The sequence below is a fragment of the Lutjanus erythropterus genome, chromosome 15, assembly GCF_056507025.1.
Source record: "Lutjanus erythropterus isolate fLutEry1 chromosome 15, fLutEry1.hap2, whole genome shotgun sequence".
Classification (NCBI taxonomy): Eukaryota; Metazoa; Chordata; class Actinopteri; order Lutjaniformes; family Lutjanidae; genus Lutjanus; species Lutjanus erythropterus.
This window is the reverse complement of record NC_139331.1, coordinates 29,570,161-29,588,643: the sequence shown is the minus strand read 5'-3', so window position 1 is coordinate 29,588,643 and position 18,483 is coordinate 29,570,161. Positions and strand designations below refer to the sequence as shown.

General features: G+C 36.4%; 1 protein-coding gene across 1 annotated transcript; it reads right to left on the bottom strand.

The window, feature by feature from the left end:
- Positions 1-1,165: 1,165 nt before the first annotated feature.
- On the bottom strand, positions 1,166-14,709 carry gata4 (GATA binding protein 4). The gene is made up of 6 exons (XM_084737342.1): positions 13,912-14,709; positions 4,337-4,503; positions 4,039-4,164; positions 2,821-2,902; positions 2,524-2,660; positions 1,166-1,893 (listed from the first exon to the last, which is right to left on the bottom strand). The coding sequence occupies exons 1-6, from the start codon at positions 14,441-14,443 to the stop codon at positions 1,768-1,770; spliced, it is 1,170 nt and encodes a 389-aa protein (XP_084593468.1). The 5' UTR covers positions 14,444-14,709; the 3' UTR covers positions 1,166-1,767.
- Between the last annotated feature and the right edge of the window lie 3,774 nt (positions 14,710-18,483).

The window sequence follows — 18,483 nt, the reverse complement described above, 5'->3', positions numbered from 1 at the left end:
GACGCCATGTTTGTCTTGTTAGATCTTTTATTTCTTGTTACGTCTTTACAGTGGTTTTTGTCTTGTTACGTCTTTTGTGACTTTTTTGTTTTGTCTTTTTATTCTTGTTAAGTCTTTTACGTCACATTTGTGTTGTTAAATCTTTTTTGTCTTGTTACATCATATATATAGTTTTCACATGTTTTTCGTTGTGTCACAGCATTTTTTGTCTTGTTACGTCTGTCGTGTGTGATATGCACTGATGGATACACCAAAGAACTGTCTTTTCAAGGTGTTATTGAATCATCCATTTAGGATAAAATCAGTCAGTGATGCAAAATAAATACTCAATTATTCCTGTCAAATGCACTGAAACTAAAGTAACAAGCCTCAAGAACAGATACCTGAATTATTTACTTAATTTCAGTAACAAAGTATTTAATTTCTACCACAAGTTCTATCTTGCCATTTAACAGTGTTTTCTGATGGGAAAACCACAGTTACATGAGCCAAATATCACTCTCCTGCACTCAACCAAACTCCATTGGTAAAATTAGTCATTTTACATCACAGACCACAGGAGTTGCTGGTCCACCACTGCCTCAGTTGGTGAGTTTGTTTGTGTTATTGTGTGACTTTGGTGAATACAAACTAACTCTTTCAAACGCCAACATCCTGCATTAACACAAACAAACTAAAAGATCAAGGCAGCGGTAGCTCAGCAACTTTTGTGAAAAAAGTTAAAAATTACTGTTTTTTGCCAGTGGAGTCTGGTGGCTTCTTAGAGAGCAAGATTTGGTTTCTGTAACGGCGTTTTCCTGTCAGAAAAGGCTGTCTGACAGGAAGATAAAGACGTGAAAATGCTGACCCCGTCCGCAGCAGGGCTTTGCTTCCTACACCAGCACTTCTGCTTCTTCTGTTAACTGGGGGCGTGTCGACCGTCACCTACTGTAAGCAAGACTATGTGTAAGAGCCTCATACAGCCCCACATCAAATAATCCAACCTGTCCCTTTAAGTATTAGAGGAGATAAAGTTTTCCTGCGGGTACACGTCTGCGCTTGTGCCAGCAGAGGGAGCTATGTGCCATCACTTCCGTCCACATTCATCATGTGCAACTTAACATGCTGCATAGGTAGTTTATCATGTTTTTTTTTTTTTTTTCATAGAGGGGTCAATACTGACATGTATTATTTTACAGTTTAAATCAAAAGGACAAAAGGATCTGATCCAGAAACAGTACATTTGCTACGACTTCTCCATGGTGCTGCTTTTTACATTAAAGTGTGCTGTTGCACATGTTCTGTGTCCATCATGTTATGGCAAATTGTCCACAATAATATGAAAATGAAGACAAATACATTGAAATAAAAATATTTCTGGCAGAAGAAGAGGTCTGACCATTATTGTTATGTGTTACTGGTTTATGTTGCAGTATTTGTCAATGCCCTGCACAGGTAGAAAAGGGGAGAAAGTTCCCTTTTTCACTTGTTGCACTGTTTCAAATAAAGAGTTGTTGTGTATTTAATCACAGTGCTGGTCCTTAATGTCTAACACAAAACTCTGTTCAGTCCTCATTTGTTGTGACTGAACACACACGATCTGTGCAGTTCTGTTCCAGATCTCCATTTCTTTTGTCCCAGAGCGTTGTCTTGAAGGCACTGTGCGGCGTGAAGGCCGCGGGGACGTCTGCGTCCAGAGCGGCAGTCTGCTGTCTGGACACGCTCGTCTCTCAGGACAGTTTAATCTGTGTAGTTAGGTTGGTTTGAGATGTTGGCTTGAAAGGTCTTCTAGGCCAGGATTAGGTTATTCCAGGGCTCAGCTTTGGAGCCAGAAGACCCACTGTGGCCCCCGGGGGACATCTTCAGAGGAATGGCCCCACCTTGAGCTGCCATGTAGGCTGGCAGGGCTGAAATCTGGAGGGATGCAGACGGAAACGGTGAGAATCGCTACCTTCCACTGACACTGGGATCATAGATAGGGACTTTAACCTTTTCCTCTCTTTATCTTTTATCTTATTATTTGGCACGTGGGATAAAAATCAATATAATAAGTGTAAAATGAGACCTAGATTGTAGAATTTTGTAGAAATTTTGTGTTCAGACTAGAAATTGACCCGACGAACCGACAAACTAACAAAATTTTTCTCCCCAGTTTTGTCAATTCAAATTCCCCCCATGTATTGTCCTTGCCACCGCCAACTCCTACTGTTTGGTACATAGAGGGAAGCTTGTTAAGAAAAATGTCTGTAATCAGGTTTGAGCTGAAATATGCTAATGAGGGTTGGGTTTAAACAGAGTTTTGGGACATTTCAGACTCAACTTTTCAGGCCTGATTAAAATTTTAGTTTAAACAGTAGTTTAACTGTTGTCTGATCCTTTAGGTCACTGGTTCCAAACCAGGTCGCCAAAGCTTCATGGGGGGGTTGCAAGGTCTACTATTTTAAGGGGTGCAAGAAATATGACATATATGCACAATTAATCGCAATATTATTGAACTTGCAATGTGCAAAATATCTAAATATATCTAATTAAAAAGTTTGAAACCTGTGCATGTGAGCTGTGGTGTGTGTACAGGCTGTGAGTGTCCGGCTCCGTCTTTATCTGGCGAGGCTCCTCTGTGGCGGTGGAGGCACGGGGAGTGCTGCTGGGCGTGACTGGAGTCCCTTCACTGCCCGGGGTCCCTGAGGAGCACCAACACTGAGGTCATTACACACTTACAGAAAACATACACACGTTAGACGACTACTTCTTTATATTATTAATCACACCTATTTAATTTTTTCCCCTCTCTCTTTTTGTTTATCATACAGTAGAAGAAGCACATGTGGTTTTGAAGCTCACCAGTTTGGGGCTTGTTGAGGTTTTTGGGTTTGCGTTTGCGGGTCTGGATCCCCTCCTTCTTCATAGCCAGAGGTCGTGGTACCTTTGAGGACAGCAGGACAAAGAAATAACCTTCAATCAAACAGCTGATTGCAGTAAAATACATGAAGCCTCTGTTGAAGCTGGTGAGAAACAAATGTTGTTGAGGTGAGGTCAAGATTCAGACGTGCAAAGGAAAAATAATATGGTGAAGACCTTCTTCCACTAATTTCTTAAGATACATTTTTAAAAAACTAATATCATCATTTTATGCACTGAACTTCCAATGTTTAACTAAAAGTTATGTTGCATCAGACTTTCAAACTCTTTAGTATTTACTCTGAACCCAGCTTAATTTCATTCTGTTGCACCACATTTAAACTGTGATCCAGTATTATCTTTAAATTTACCCATGGGGAGGTTTAACTTTTAAAATGACTGCCTTTTTGAGATGGATTGAGCAAAATAATTCTCTGTTGCGTCATCATAAGTAGGCTAACCAGACTAGCTTCCTTTTAGCTAGCTAGCAAACAATGTGATGTTTTATTACTTTTTTAGTTAGCTAGTAAACAATATAACTTGTTTTTTCTGTTTTTTTATTTTTTAGTTAGCAAAGAATATATCAACTTTTTGTTGTTGCTGGTCTTATTGTTGTTATCTTTAGCCAGCTAGCAAAAATACAACTTTTTCACCTTTTAGCTACTTAGCAAACTGTACTGTTTTTTTTGTTTGCTCGTTTTTTTTGTTGTTGTTGTTTTTGTTTTGTTTTTTAAACTATTTAGTCTGCTAGCAAACTGTATTGTTGTTGTTGTTGTTTTTAGCCAGCTAGCAAATAATGTAATGTTTTAACCTTATAGCTAGCTAGCAAACAATATATATAACATTTTTTTTGTTGTTGTCATTAGCCAGATGGCAAACAGTGCTTAATTTTACTTTTTGGTGAGCTAGCTAGCAAAAGATGCAACCTTTTGCTAAGGAATACAGAGATGGAGAAAGCTAATGGTGATGAATGTGTGTGTATACACACATATATATCTATATCTATATAAATATATATACATATATGTATTTTTCTTGCCAACACATGATCGCAGAGTTATATATAAGTGCCACTTCTAAGTTGAAGGGAAAAAAAGTGTATAAACTGTTTATATTCCAGTTATATTCCAAGATCCCATCAGATCAGATATTCTGTCTCACCCCGTGGAGTTTCATGTAGAGGCCACAGGCGTTGCAGACCGGCTCTCCCTCTGCGTTTCGTCGCCACAGGGTTGTGGTGGTGGTGTGACAGTTGGTGCAGGACAGGCCCACCCTCCTCGAGGCAGACTGCAGCCATCAGTTAAAACAGGAGACAAGAGTCAAGAGAAAAGAGTCATTTTTTTATTTACAAAAAGGACAAATATATCTCCTCTGCAGGTGAATTTTTTCATCCGCACTGTTTTATTTGACTCTGTATAAAATGAAGGAATGCCGTGAAACTTGCTCTCCTGTCACCCACCAGCCGTCTTTGAGGTTTGATAAGAGGTCTGTTGATGCCGTTCATCTTGTGGTACAGTCCGCAGGCGTTACACAGGTAGTGGCCTGTACCATCCCGCCTCCAGAGGGGGGTCGACATCGCCCCACAGTTCACACACTCTCGCCCCTCAGCAAAGTCATCGAACAGATCTGATGAAGGACGACAAGAAAGAAATGTCATGAGTAACTGTACTTTTTTACTAAACTTTTTTAGGTTTAGGATCATACAGTACCTGTCTAAGTACATTTACTCAAGTACTGCGCTTAAGAACAAGTTTGAGGTACTTGTACTTTACTTGGGCATTTCCATTTTATGTTATTTTATAATTCTACCAGACTGCATTTCAGTGGGAAATATTAATACTTTTTACTCCACTACATGTATTTGGTAAATCTAGTTACGTTACAGATTCACACCATTACAGCCCCGATTCCCACAAAGGTGGGACGTTGTGTAAAATGTAATGCAATGATTTGAAAAACTTTTTGACCTATATTCAATCAAATACAGCACACAAAGGCAAAATATTTTAAGTTCAAACTGAATAACTTTGGTAGCATTGTAGTATCATTCATACAATTATTGGGGTTTTTAAAGCAGTGGTGTCTCAGAGGTCAAAGGTCAGGGGCATTCAGTGTTGATTTTCAGCTTTGCCCCTTACATGCAGAGATTTCTCTGGATTCTTTCAATCTTTTAACGATATTAAGACTTGTAGACGGTGAAATCACTAAATCCCTTGTAATTGAGCACTGAGAAAACTGTTAAAAACGCAAAACGCAATTTTTCACAGAGAGATGAACCTCGGCCAGTCCTTGCTTGAAAAAGCCTTTAAAGGATGCCCCTTTAATTCCCAATCATGATACTGTCACCTGTTACCAATTAACCTGTTGCAGGCATCAAATTCAGATTGAGTGCATATTTACAATAAAGTTTGAACACTGAATATATTGTCTTTGTATTCAGCTGAAATCAAGTCAAAAAGTTTTTGCAAATCATTGCATTCTGTTTTTGTTTTACATTTTACACAACATCTTAACTTCTTTGAATTGCGGTTGTATAATATTTGCCTCTGACTCAAGTAAAGTACCTCAAATTTGTACTTAAGTACTGTACTTGAGTAAATGCACTTAGCCACTTTCCACTACAGGATGATGCAGAGTGTCTGTTAACATTATCAGCCGCTGTAAAGAAACTCAAACTGACCTTTACATAATTCCCACTTCACACATATGCTGTGATTCTTAGAGGAAAAAACTTCCAGCTGGGCTTTTGCCATTAAAATTCTTTCCTCCTTCCTTTAATAAACAGTTTCATGTCACTGTCAGACCCTGACAGGCTGATTATCACCGGCAGTGGCACCTCTACACCAGCAGGAGGTGCAGGCCACAGCCCTCACAGGCTCGTACAACAGCAGCCGGCTGGAATCCCTCCTTATCTCGCTGCTGCTCCCCCGTGAGATAAAGAGCCGGCTGGAAATAGAGACGGGGTAGAGCTCCATCATATTCAAATAGAGAGTCCGCGTCTATCGCATCTCTTTCTCCCTCGCTGTCTGATAGCACGACATCTTCACTCTCTCATCTGCCACATAACAGAGCTCATCTCACAAGAACCACTTAGCTGCATCACAGAGAGGAGACATCAGTCTGACGTGTGTGGAACTGACAGATTGGCTTTTTTAAAAATTAATTTAGCAGCAACAGGTTAGAATATTTGTCAGAAACGTGAGGGTGAGCTTGGAAAACAGAAACTTAAGTCACATTTACATCAGCTCAAATTTTATTTTAACTGTATATGCTCTACTGCGTATGATTATTCTTCTTCTTTAGTATAAATCTGGCCTCCATCTGTTCAGTGTAACTGGAACGGACCTCCTCCTTCTCCTCCTCCTCCTCCCAAGGCTGAGGGCAAAACAAAGACAGCAGGGCATGCTAACCTTGAGCCAGGCGGCAGTTGTAGCCAACACAACGCAGCAACACGAGACAATACACCCGAGAAATACTGCAGAGTGTCTGTCTATCTGAATGAAGGGGTTTTTTCCGCTGCATAAATGTCAGTGTGTGTCTTTATCAGGGTGCATTTAAAAAACAACCACAGTAACAATATTAGAGGACAAAGGTGAGAAAAACTCGATCTACTGTGACGGATGCGAAGTAACGATTACTGCAAATTCAGCCAATATCTATTAATTCTGCACAACATTGCAACTTTTCTGTAAATTTGACCAATCATGGCAGAACTCAGTGTTTTATTATTTTGGCTACTATTTTTATGTCACAGGTACTGAAAAGTTCACAATCTTTGTCATTGTTACTGACATTCATTGATGGTCTGTGCACTTTTATGTCTTAAGGCCTAATTCTGTGCTTTTTTGCTTGAGTTTGAGCTCCAAAAAGATTTTGCTTCTCTGTGGAATACACCCCAGGTGCACGTCTTCATTTACAAATAAAGCATATTTGGTTGATTTTTGCAATCCCAAGCCTTTTTGGTAAGGTTATTTAGAAGAGTGCAGTTTTATTCTCCCTGGAAAAAGTTGTCTTTAATTTCCAATGAAAAAAAAATGGGCAAAAATCCTAAAAAGCTGCCATCAAATCAGACATTTTTGGTCGACAATCCCTCCCAAAAAAGCCTGCGGAATCCTGCAGGGACTGATCAAAGTTAATGTTGTTCTTTTTTTACTCCACTACAGTCAGAACATCAGCCAGAGTCAGAACTGTTCTTTGTTTTTGTCACAGTGATGTCAGTTAGATTTGGAGTATTAAATCATCCAGCTTTGATCACCTTTCTTACCTTCAGGCGTGCACAAACTACAGATTATGAACTTCTTTTTAAAATACAAAAATGTGAATTTATCTGTAATCTTATCTGTTATCAGCCATGAGAAGCAGGTAATCATCAGTTATCGGTATCGTCTGAAATAAATCCATATCGTTCATCCCTTCTTTACGTTGTGTTTGTGAGACACAGAAAAGTTTGTTTTGATCTTTTTTTCATTTCCCTTGACATAGTGGTCAAAAACAATTTGACTTTCCTTCCCCGTTATGCAGCAGATGGTTTGGTTTGTGACGCTACTGTGAGGTCAAAAGTTTAACAACATGTTGTCACCGGCACCAGAGAGACCCACGGCGTGTCTGCACGTACGACATTAACGCACAGTATAAAATAATGATAGAGGAGTCTGTCTGAGTGATGGAAAGTAATTAAATATGCAACATTTTCCTACAAAAATCAATGAATAGACTCATTTGCACAGAATTCCTTTCAATCATCACCATAAGTGTGTGGTCTGCAGAGACCCTGCAGCCCTCTGCTTCTTTCCTTTCCTTATTTTCTCATTATTTTGCTGAGCTGAGGACACTTCACCAACCATAAATGTTGGTATTTGACGTCCTGGGAAAGAGACTCATCAATCAACTATCTTTCTGATGCGTTTACGAACAGTTCGGACAAATCCTACTGAATCTACCTTTAGTTAAAGTTTAAGGTGCTCGCAAAAAAATTGGTTTTATGGAAAAACTTTACAGTTTATACGATATGATGCATTGTAAATGAAACCACTAAACCACAGCTGTTTCTCAACAAACAGTTATAAGGCTTTATAGCACCGATGCCAACACTGCTGCCATTTTTATCCACCTTTACCATGACTGTACTCACACTGTGTCATCTGCTTTCTTTTATTTTATTCTGCTCATGTCGTTTAACTGCTTTTTTCCCCACAATGCACATTTTAAACTGCTGCACATATTGTAATATTTTCATTATTCAAGGTAGGATGCTGAACAATTATCAATCTTACAAAGGGTCGGCTAATGAAAACTAGCCTTTAGCTAATTCAGGTGCAGTTATATTTGTTTGTTTGTTGATTAATGTTGTCCCTTTCCAATAAAAAATAAATTAAATTAAACACTATTTGAATATAAATAAGTAAGTGGTTTAATTAAGTAGTTTAAATTAGCTCCATCAACAGTAAAGTTTTTGCTTAATGTCTCTGTAATAATAATCTACTAATAATATAATTGTATATCAGAGAGGTCATACTTTTACTTACTTACTTTAATACTTTTTGTATCTATCTTTTTGTTAATTATAACATCTGTACTTTTCAGTACAGGACTTTTATTTGCAGTAGAGTGTTTTTACAGCGTGATAATGTTGCTTGAACTTAGAAGTTGTGCTTTTGCATTTGCATTTTATGCTCAGTTCTTATACTAATGTAATGTTACATTTTTTAAACTGTTTATCCAAAAGCTGAGCAAACCACAAAAAGATTTATGTGTCTTAATTTACAGCATGATACAATGTGAAGGGGGAGAATATTAAACTGTTAAAGTCAGTTTGTTTATTTAATCTTTGATGGCTAAAAGAGGCAGAGACTCCTCAAAGGAGACATGTTTAACTTTCAGTACTGTCAGAGTGATAATGCACATTTAATCTCTTTTAAACTAAAGTAATTATATTTATCCAAAACATACATCATAAGAAAGTTGTCTTGTTGCTAGATGAATGGCATAGCTGTTAAAATTTCCAAAGTAAATAAGATCATATTTGAAGAAAGATGAAAATATCGAGGCAGAATGTGATGAATTAAACATTTGATGCACGGCTTACTTTTATACAAAGTTGTTTATGAACCATAAATTATTATAGTTATTAAAGTTTAAAGTAACTCATATTTCTCTGGAAAAATAAGACATAAATAACTAGTAAGTTTTAAATAATCACATATGTTTTAAAGAAGAAAAGATCAGTACAGCAGTACTATGCTAATTGCCAAAAACTATTTGTTTTAACTTTGAAAAAGTTAGTGTAGAGGCTTTTTTAAGATGTTCATTTAAGTACAAAACTTTACAAACACCCCAAAATTCAAATTAAATGCTGCGATCTAATCTGTCAAATCTGATATTATTATAACTGATATTTATCAGTTAATATATGCCAATATAGATACAGACAGATATAGTTGTGATAGGCCAATATCGGCTTGTAGATTATCACCACTGATATTTATCGTGCATTCCTTATTCACAAATATTCATATTTAAGAAAGTGTTCACTGTAAAACAGTGTCTTCACTGCCTTAAAAATTTAAGTTGACCGAATTTGAAAACACAAGTTGAAGTAATTTTGTAACGATTCAAATAAATAAATTTTTCTAGACAAATAAACTTGATATTAATTCGGTTGTATTTGAGAAAACATGTTCAGTAAGCTCAAGATATTAAGTTGAAAGTTTTCTCAGTTTGTAAAGTTTCATTGAGCTGCTCCTGTTGGATTCACTTTGTTCCATCATCGATACAAAGACAAAATGTGAATCTTCTCACAGTGAATTTATTAAATCTGAAGTGTAAGACGGCAGGAAGTGAATTCAACACCAACCTTCGTCATGGTAACAGTGTTTTCATTGCTGTGAAAACAAACAAACCAGGACTTATCTGAAAGTGCATCACACTGGAAAAACTGTATATCAGTAGCAGTTGTTCTGAATGAGTCTCATTCGGGACATTAGTCAGGTTTCTCTGTTGTATCTGATGTCATGGCGTCCACGTCTTTTCCAGATTTTTTCCCCCTGCAGATTAGCCGCCATTTTCTCTTGATGACTCATGAAGAAGGTAAGTCGAACGCAAGACGAAATGATTTGTTGTAATAAAAAATAACTTTTTAATGAATATACAGTGGCTCAGCTGGATTGGTTAAATTGTGATGTTTAAGTTTTCTTAAACTCAAAGTCAATGTTAACAATTATATTTAACAGACTGAAATAACACACAAAGTTACCTTTGAAAAGTAACTACTGTTCCTAATATTATACTCTTATGTTTTCAGATTTTTTACTTAAGGGAAAAGCACATAATTGAGTTGTAAAATTAGATACTTTTAAGTCGCCTTTCCTTACAAACTTTGATTTGAAAGACATCAGATTATATAGTACATCTGTTTTGATCTAACTTGTTAAACTGATTTGAAAAAAAGTTTAAGTCTTTTGTGTTTGCTACCAGTTGAAGTATTTTTTCTGAACTCTTAATTCAGTACAGAGACACGCAGCAGGTTTTAAAGTTTCATCTTGTTTTCATCAAACTATTAAAAAAAAAAAAAAAAAAAAAAAAAAAAGCATGAAGAATGGGTCTCCAGGGAGTTTAACGCTCAAACAAAGCATGCTGGGAAATCTGCTAACACGCTGATCATGTTTCTCTAGAAACTTCATTTAATGAGTTAATTAAACTCTGTACAGGTCGTTCATACAACTCATCATTTCAAGTCAAAAGACTTCAAGTTAGAAGTTTATTTAGTAGAAAAATAAAACGTGTATTTACGGTAAGTCAATGAGAAAAAAGATTAAGATTTATAAAAGATTCTGTTTGTCTTTTTTTTTTCCTTCCTTTGAATTAAAAGTTACAGCTGAGGGAGTTTCTGTTCCCTCAACAGAACAACAGAGACTTTCACTGCACGGCTGAGCGGCCACTTCATCAAACACTGACATTTAATTTAATTTGATGTGATTGTAGAACAATGAGATAAAAAAACAAACAAAAAAAAAAACGGTCGGTCGGTGACAATAATAAACAGGCTGTTAGTTAAACTGTGAGTGTGACGAGTGTGAATGTAATCAGATGAAGAGATCAACGTGGATCAATGCTGTTATCTGTCACACTCTTCTACAGCTGATGGTTTTCTGTCTTCATCAAACAGGAGGTTTGTCCTGTGGACGGGAACCTTTAACCTCTTTAAATTATCACAACAAACTAGTTTTAAGTGCTGTCAGTCAGGTCACATGATTATAAAGTGACAGGCGGAAAGAGCAGCTGAAAATGTATAATGTCAAGTCATATTTGTCTTCTTCTTCTTTCTCGTTTGTGTGTGCAAATGTGTGTGTCCTTGTGTATATATGCATTCATATATTTGTGTATATATGTATGTATATAAAAAGTCAGTGCATTACTGCTAAAAAATAATAATAATTTTAAAAAGAAAAGAAAATGTGTAATGTCCAGAGAAATAAAATCAGAAAAATCTATTAACATAGCATTAGTCTGATTGAAAAATTAAAGTGAACAGTTAAAGGTCTGACAGATTAACTGTGTCACTGAAGTGTCACAGGTCAGTGCCTTTTAACTTGTGATAAATTATGCGTAACTTCTACTCTTTTGTGTTACCAACGATGATGTTTTCTACTGCACTTCTTGTTTCTATTAAAAAAAAAGAAAATATGTTTTAAAAAGGAAAGAGTAGCTGATACTTCCAAATGAGAAAGTAATCAGCCTCTTAAGCAGATGTTAATTTGATATTAATAATAAGTGATATGTCTAATAATGATCCAGCCCTTCAGATTAGATTGTGAATCACATGATAATGATATTGTGAATGTACTGAAAACATAAATGAAAAGCTTTAGATGTCCATTAGTCTGCATGCAGCTACCAGCAAGGCAGAATAATGTAGATAATGGAAGAAAACGCTGGTTAAATAAACACTGATTAGTGATGTAGAGAAGACAAGGTGCAAGTCACCGTCATCCAAAGACTGACAAAGCTGAGCAAAATCAAAGTGTTGTGATTCGGTCCAGAGTGCAGCCTACAGCCTGCAGCCTGCAGCGACAGGCCAAACTCACTCCAGAGCAGCTGAAGACGACTGTTTTAAAAGTTTAAAATTTTTATTTAATAAAACAGGATTCACTGTATCCTCGCTAACAGAAACGACTCTTTGGTTGAGTCGTCTGCTGCTCCTGTTTGATCAGGATCAAACAACAACTTCAAATCATCGTGAGGCCACAGTCAAACACAACTCATAAACTATAATCCCTATAAACTGTTATCAATTCAGCTTCAGTTAAATATTAATTTACACCACTATAATAACATGTCTTTGATTCATAAAATATATATATATAAACGTGTAAAACAATTAATGACAACTGTTATATTTTAATTTGAGACAATTTAAAATAATCAATTTGCTCTGACCTTACAAAACTTAAGTTAAAGTTAAAATTTCAGGTTAAACTGGATGGACTGTCTAATTTGTAAAGACAACTATGTTAATTTAAGACAACTTAAAATAATCAGTTTCCTTCAACCTTCCAAAAATAGTTTGCATGGAGTTAAACATCTCATGTTAAAATGAAGGGATGATTGAAGTCAGTAAACACGACTCAGGACAATTTAAAATAATCCATTTAGATTATTTACACAGAGTCAAAAGACAACTATTTTTCAAATAATAATATGTCAACTTAAAGTAATCAGTTTGCTCCAACTTTAAAAAACTGTTTGCATGGAGTTAAACATTGAGTCAATAAAGACAGCTATTTTATTTCAGTTTAGGACAACTTGAATAATTTGTTTGCACCCCCTCAAAAAATGTTTGTATGGAGTAAAAAAAGAAAAAAAAGAAAAAAGAAAAAAGAAAGAAAGAAAAGAAAAAAGAAATGTAACCTTTAATATAGAACTCTTTTTTATGTGTATGGACATTAATTTCAATCAGTGGCTTTAGGCTGTTTTTATGTGTGAGAAGTCATTTAAAGACAGAAAATAAGGTAAATGTATAATTAAAGTAGTACAGGCTAACCCTGTAAAATATGTGATATTTGCAGAATATCAAACTTCTCTAAAACAGATAACTGAGAGGGAGTGAAAGCAGTTAGTAGATGAAAATGTGTGCTTTCATTATATTAAGATAAATGTGTGACAGTACGTTGGTATAAGATCATGTTTATTAAAAAAATAAGAAATAAACTGTTAAACTCCAGTTTTAATGTGACAATAAGCCTTTATTTGTAAAATTCATCATTACTTTTGTTTGACGTGTCGTTTCAATTAAATGTAGCTTTAAACCTAATAAACGATAAAACGAAAGCTGACGGTAATTTTCGTTTTTCAGAAATGTGATGAGCAGTACCAGATTGTCAAATCTTTAAAACAAACAACATTTTGGCCTAAACTTTGAACTTTTATCTCATAATTCAGGGACATCTGATTCATTCGGTTTATAAGGAAATTAGTTTTATAGTTTAATCTCGTCGTCGTATTCTAATATTGAATAATGTATTTATTTACTTTATAATTCATATTTCAGGCCTTTTAATTTAGCGCAGTCTGGTGTGTTTAGTGTTTTCTGTCAGATGACACCGTCTTAATCTTGGTGGGTTTTAATTAACAGATTATTTCTTCTTTACATGTAGAAGAAATAGTTTTTAAGACGTGTCCTGCAGCAGGACGCGTAAAAAATTGCTATTTTTTCCAATATAATTATTTTTTAAATCTAAAATAAAATAAAATAATAGCAGAAATATTAATAACGATAATAAAGAAAAGAAAAGAAGCCAACTTTCATTCAGGCCTTGCGACCTTTCACCTCGTTTTGTGTGTGTTTTTAAGGTCATCAATCGCAGGCTACCCTCCATTAATCCCTGACAAATATAAATAAGATTGAAATTTCTGGCAGAATTTCAAAAAGTCAAAACACATTTCATTGGAATAAAAAGGGGAAGAAGTTTATACCATTTATGCAAAATTTTTAAATGCTAAAATAAAATATATGTGTTTTATTTTCCTGTTTCTCACCGATGTTTGGGTGCCGTGTAGTTCCTGGTGGAGCTCCGGTTTGCAGACCGTGGAGGACCGGACTATCAAAGGGCGACGCCGGCCACGTTCCGCCCACGTTGGGGCTCATGTAGGCCGGGTAGGGGCTGTGATAGGAGCCGCTGAGGCTCCGGGCGCTGTAGTGCTCCCTCCCGTTGGAAGCTGAGATGTTTAGCGGGCTGGTGTAAGAAGACGCCGCCGTCTCCCGGGCCGTGGCCACCCCGGAGGACAGCGGCGGGCTGGTGGAGAAGGCGAAGCGCGGAGACACCGGGGAGTGGTTGTAAGAGGAGGGCACCGAGTCGGAGCCCGGCTGCGCCCAGGCAGAGTGGCTCGAAACCGGGCTGCTCTGCTGCGACGCGCCGGGCGTCTGGAGGTACGGCAACGCCGGGATCATCGGGGTGACGACCCGGGTGGTGGGCACGTACACCGGAGAGGTGCCCGCCGAGGCGTTGTGGAGAAATCCGGCCTCATAGGAGGGGGGTCCGTGGTTGGTTGTCATTATGCCCTGATACATATCCTCTCCCTGGAGCTGGACATCCGTGTTGATAGAGGAGATACCAAAGCTTGGATGCAGTTACGCACAGTTTAAACGCAAAAAATTAAGTGATTTAATTTAATCCGCAGAACCCTGACGTCCTCATTAAAATCAGATCTGCTGATGAGAAGAACTCAAGCGGAGAAACTGCTCCAGAAAAAATAAGAATAAACTGAGAGGAGACACGAGGGAGAGGAGGAGGAGTGAGAGACTATAGTCTGTGATCAAGATCCAGCTGTTATCATCTGTCTCTCTTTCTCTCTCACACACACACACTCTCTCTCTCTCTCTCTCTCCCTCTCTCTCTCTCAACTCAATTCAAAAGAGCTTTATTGACAAGTGAGAGATAACTGAAAAAACAAGAAAAAATAAAATTGCAGATGAAAGAGTGAAATAAAACCACAAAAATGTAAATAAACGTAACTTTGTTTTTTAGAAATTTACAAAAATAAGTAAAATGGCTTAAAAAAAATTATAAAAATGTAGATTTTCAATTTCACATACACATAAGTGAGAACTATAAATAATAGAATCTTTTTTAAATAATATATTTACAGATGTTTTTGCTGGAAATATCTGTGATGGAAAAAACGACCTCTCCTCTAAAGAAGTTGTGTTTCTGTCGAAATAAAAGCATCAGCACTGTATAATTATACTGACAATAATGTAAATTATTATATAAAAGCCTTAATAATCGAATAAGACAGTAAGTTTTATTATCATCTGTAAATTTTTTTGCATGTTTCTCTGTGACATTGTTTATATTTTACTTGTGTAAAATGACAATTAAAAAGTGATAAGAAGAGTTGGTGTTATTTAAGATTCAAAATTAAAATATTCATGAAGCCTTTTGCAAAATAAATAATTTTTTAAATAATGATAATTATCCCCTGCAGAGTGCCACCGATCCTCAGGGGTCTCTCTCTCTCTCTCTCTCTCTCTCTCTCTCTCTCTCTCTCTCTCTCTCTCTCTCGACCAATGAAATTATGAAATATTTTCTTTTCATTTAATTTTACATATCTTGCTTTGTCTAATGAGAGATTTAAAATTATCCTCGCTTTTTTAACTCTTTCTGTTTTTGCTGCTTTAAGTTCGATAAAACAATTTTTGTTGTGCTTTTTCAGTTTGTGGATTTTAGTAATTATTTAGGTTATATAATTAAAATATAGTTTATCGATAACTGTGAATTAAATTAATACATACAACCCCATGTTGTATTGACCAATGAAGGTCGCTGATTCGGTTGTAGCGGATCAAAAAAGGAGGAATTCAATATTTTAACTTATATCACATTTTTTTGGAAGTTGGAACAACAAGAAAAGAAACAGGGGCTGGCCGTTAAATTGATTGTCATGTATAGTGGCCCTTGTTTGATCGTTGATTAAAGACTTTATTATCTTCAAACTTAAAAATAAAAAAATACCTGAGATGATTCCTTGAGATAAAATCCTCTCAAATGTTGGTCCGTGGTCTAATGTGCATCTCTTGTGGGGGTCTTTAATATAACAAAAAAGTTTGGGAACCCCTGGATCAGATCAGAGATCAGTTTCCATTTCTGTCATATAAATTTAAAACTATCTGTAGATAAGAGGCCGAGGGCCTCATTCACCGAATACCAACTCTGGTTTATCATTTGTCAAAATATTTTCTCTTTCATCTGAAATGATTTAGCGGATGTCCACAAAAATCTCTAGTTGCCCATTGAAACGACCAACGTTTGTGTTTCATTGGTGATTCAAAGGTCACAAGTCAACTTTTCGACAAAATCGATATATTCTAGTGTCTCTGTACTTAACAGAATACGTTTTTCCCACTAGCTTTTTATATAATATAATATAATATAATATAATATAATATAATATAATATAATATAATATAATATAATTTAAGCATTCGTTCTGCAAACGTGTCAAAATAAAAACAAACAGAAAAATATATTTTTGGAGCACAGTGGAAAAAGACGATTTTAAAAAAAAAAAAAATGACTATAGTTGAAAGTTTGATTATTCTGCAGACATTTTTAAGTTTATAAAAACACGTGATAGCCTTTATTAACGATCAATAAACAGTTCAGTATCATCAAAAGGGACAAGTCAGTCCAGTTTCCCCCAATTTTTCCACTATCAAAGAGCGTGCATTAATAAATAATGATTAAATGATTAAATAAGCACAGAAGAAACAGATAACTATTTATTAACTGTGACTTGGAGGGTCTGACGTTGATTTGTTTATCACGTGACTTCTTGATTTCCGCAGACTACGTGCTGAACCGGCATTTATTTGTCTCATAAGCAAGTATGAGTAATTTTTTTTCCTTTTTCTTTTTCACGACAAACATGATGTATATCTGCTGGATGCTTGACGCGTCTTTAGCCGGAAGTCTCCGGCGGTTGTTGTCCTCGTGAGGACAGATTTATACCTGTCATCAACACCCGTGAACATAAACACACGAGGCCATTTCATTGTGCAGCCACTTCCCACAGACAGCAGCTCACTGAATAATGACACTCTACACAGGCTGCCAATGACCGTCCAGTGTGTGTGTGTGTGTGTGTGTGTGTGTGTGTGTGTGTGTGTGTGTGTGTGTGTGTGTGTGTGTGTGTGTGTGCCAAAGTTTATGTTATAGGGGAGAGCGGGGCATCTTGCCACGTTGTTTGCTTTCACTCCAGTTTCTCGGTCTTAGTCAGTCATTTTCCATATTTGATTTAATAAAGTCTTGTGCAGAATCTTTAGTCATTTACTTCTAACTGTAATTCAGTGTTATAAATGTCTAAGTACAGAATGTGCATTTGTGACAAGTTGCCCCAACAACAGGTAAGTTGTCACAGTATGTGGGGTAAGCTGCCACATTGTCACCTTCAATAAACAAGAAGATGTATAAAAGTAGAGGCTTTATATATTATTGTTGCAGTTAAAAATCATATTTATTTTGACAGATATTCTATATATTATTGTCTCACTGCCCTTAGCATTATGTTGGGTTGTGTGCTGCCATTGTTGGTCTTTTGTTTATAATTTCAATCCATTTCCTCTTGTCCCTCTTTCCTTCTTTATTGTTTTCCTTCCATTTGGCATATTCTGAAAAATATATATTTTATCATTGTAATTTTGTTTCTTAATTAAAGTTTAAGTATGCACTCTCCTGTGTATTTCAGTCTGTATGTGTCATACCATTTATAACAATTTATTACTGCTGATAAGACTGTGTGAAGCAGTATATCAACACAAACACTATTTAAATGTTGCTATAACAACCAGAAACTTTAGTAGTGAGCAAAGTCAGCTTCTTCAGTGCTGCAGCTGAATAATAGATATTTGTGCAAATCATCACATGTGATGATTTGTCCCCAAAGCACTGAGACAACTTGCCTTAGAGCAGTGGTTCCCAAACAGGGGGGCAGGCCCCCCTGGGAGGGCGCAGAGGCACTGCAGGGAGTCCATGGATGACCAGAGAAGTATAAACAAGGCTGAATTAATATTATTTATGAAGGGAAAATAAACCAACAAGAGCTTGCTGATGCGATTATGCCGACCTTTACTTCACTAAAATTCAAGTTTTAAATTCATTGTTTGCCAAATAATTGTTAATGATTAATAAGAAAAAAAAATGTGTAGTAGGGGGGTATTTCTTCACTTTTTTCAGCTTTTGAAAGTGGGGCATGACAGAAAAAGTTTGCCCAAGAGTGATATGTGTGCATAAACTTATAATAAAACTAGACAGAGGCTTGCAGACAGTTTTTCCCAGTTTTTATATTTGTAAAACTTTCCTCGAGTCATGTGACATCATCACATGGTAACATCAATGGGCTGTGCGGGAACTCGCAGACAGGGACAACGGGAGAAACACTAGTACACACATTCAGTGGGTCGTATAACCAGGAAGTAAACCTGGAAGCTAGAAAATCTTTTCGGCTTTTGCATCAGGCGAGCAACTCTCATTGGACTGAATGAGCCCCATCTTTGCATTCACTGTCTAGGTCATTATAATATATCTATGATGGTACCCATTAGTGCCTGAA

What these genes read in the sequence shown, in the direction of transcription:
- gata4 (XM_084737342.1), bottom strand. Translation starts at nt 14,443, where the DNA reads ATGTATCAGGGCATAATGACAACCAACCACGGACCCCCCTCCTATGAG. An exon ending in TCTACATGAAACTCCACGGG is followed by an intron (nt 2,903 to 4,038) that starts GTGAGACAGAAT and finishes CTGTCCTCAAAG; the next exon opens with GTACCACGACCTCTGGCTAT. An exon ending in ACCACAGCTCACATGCACAG is followed by an intron (nt 1,894 to 2,523) that starts GTTTCAAACTTT and finishes GCATCCCTCCAG; the next exon opens with ATTTCAGCCCTGCCAGCCTA.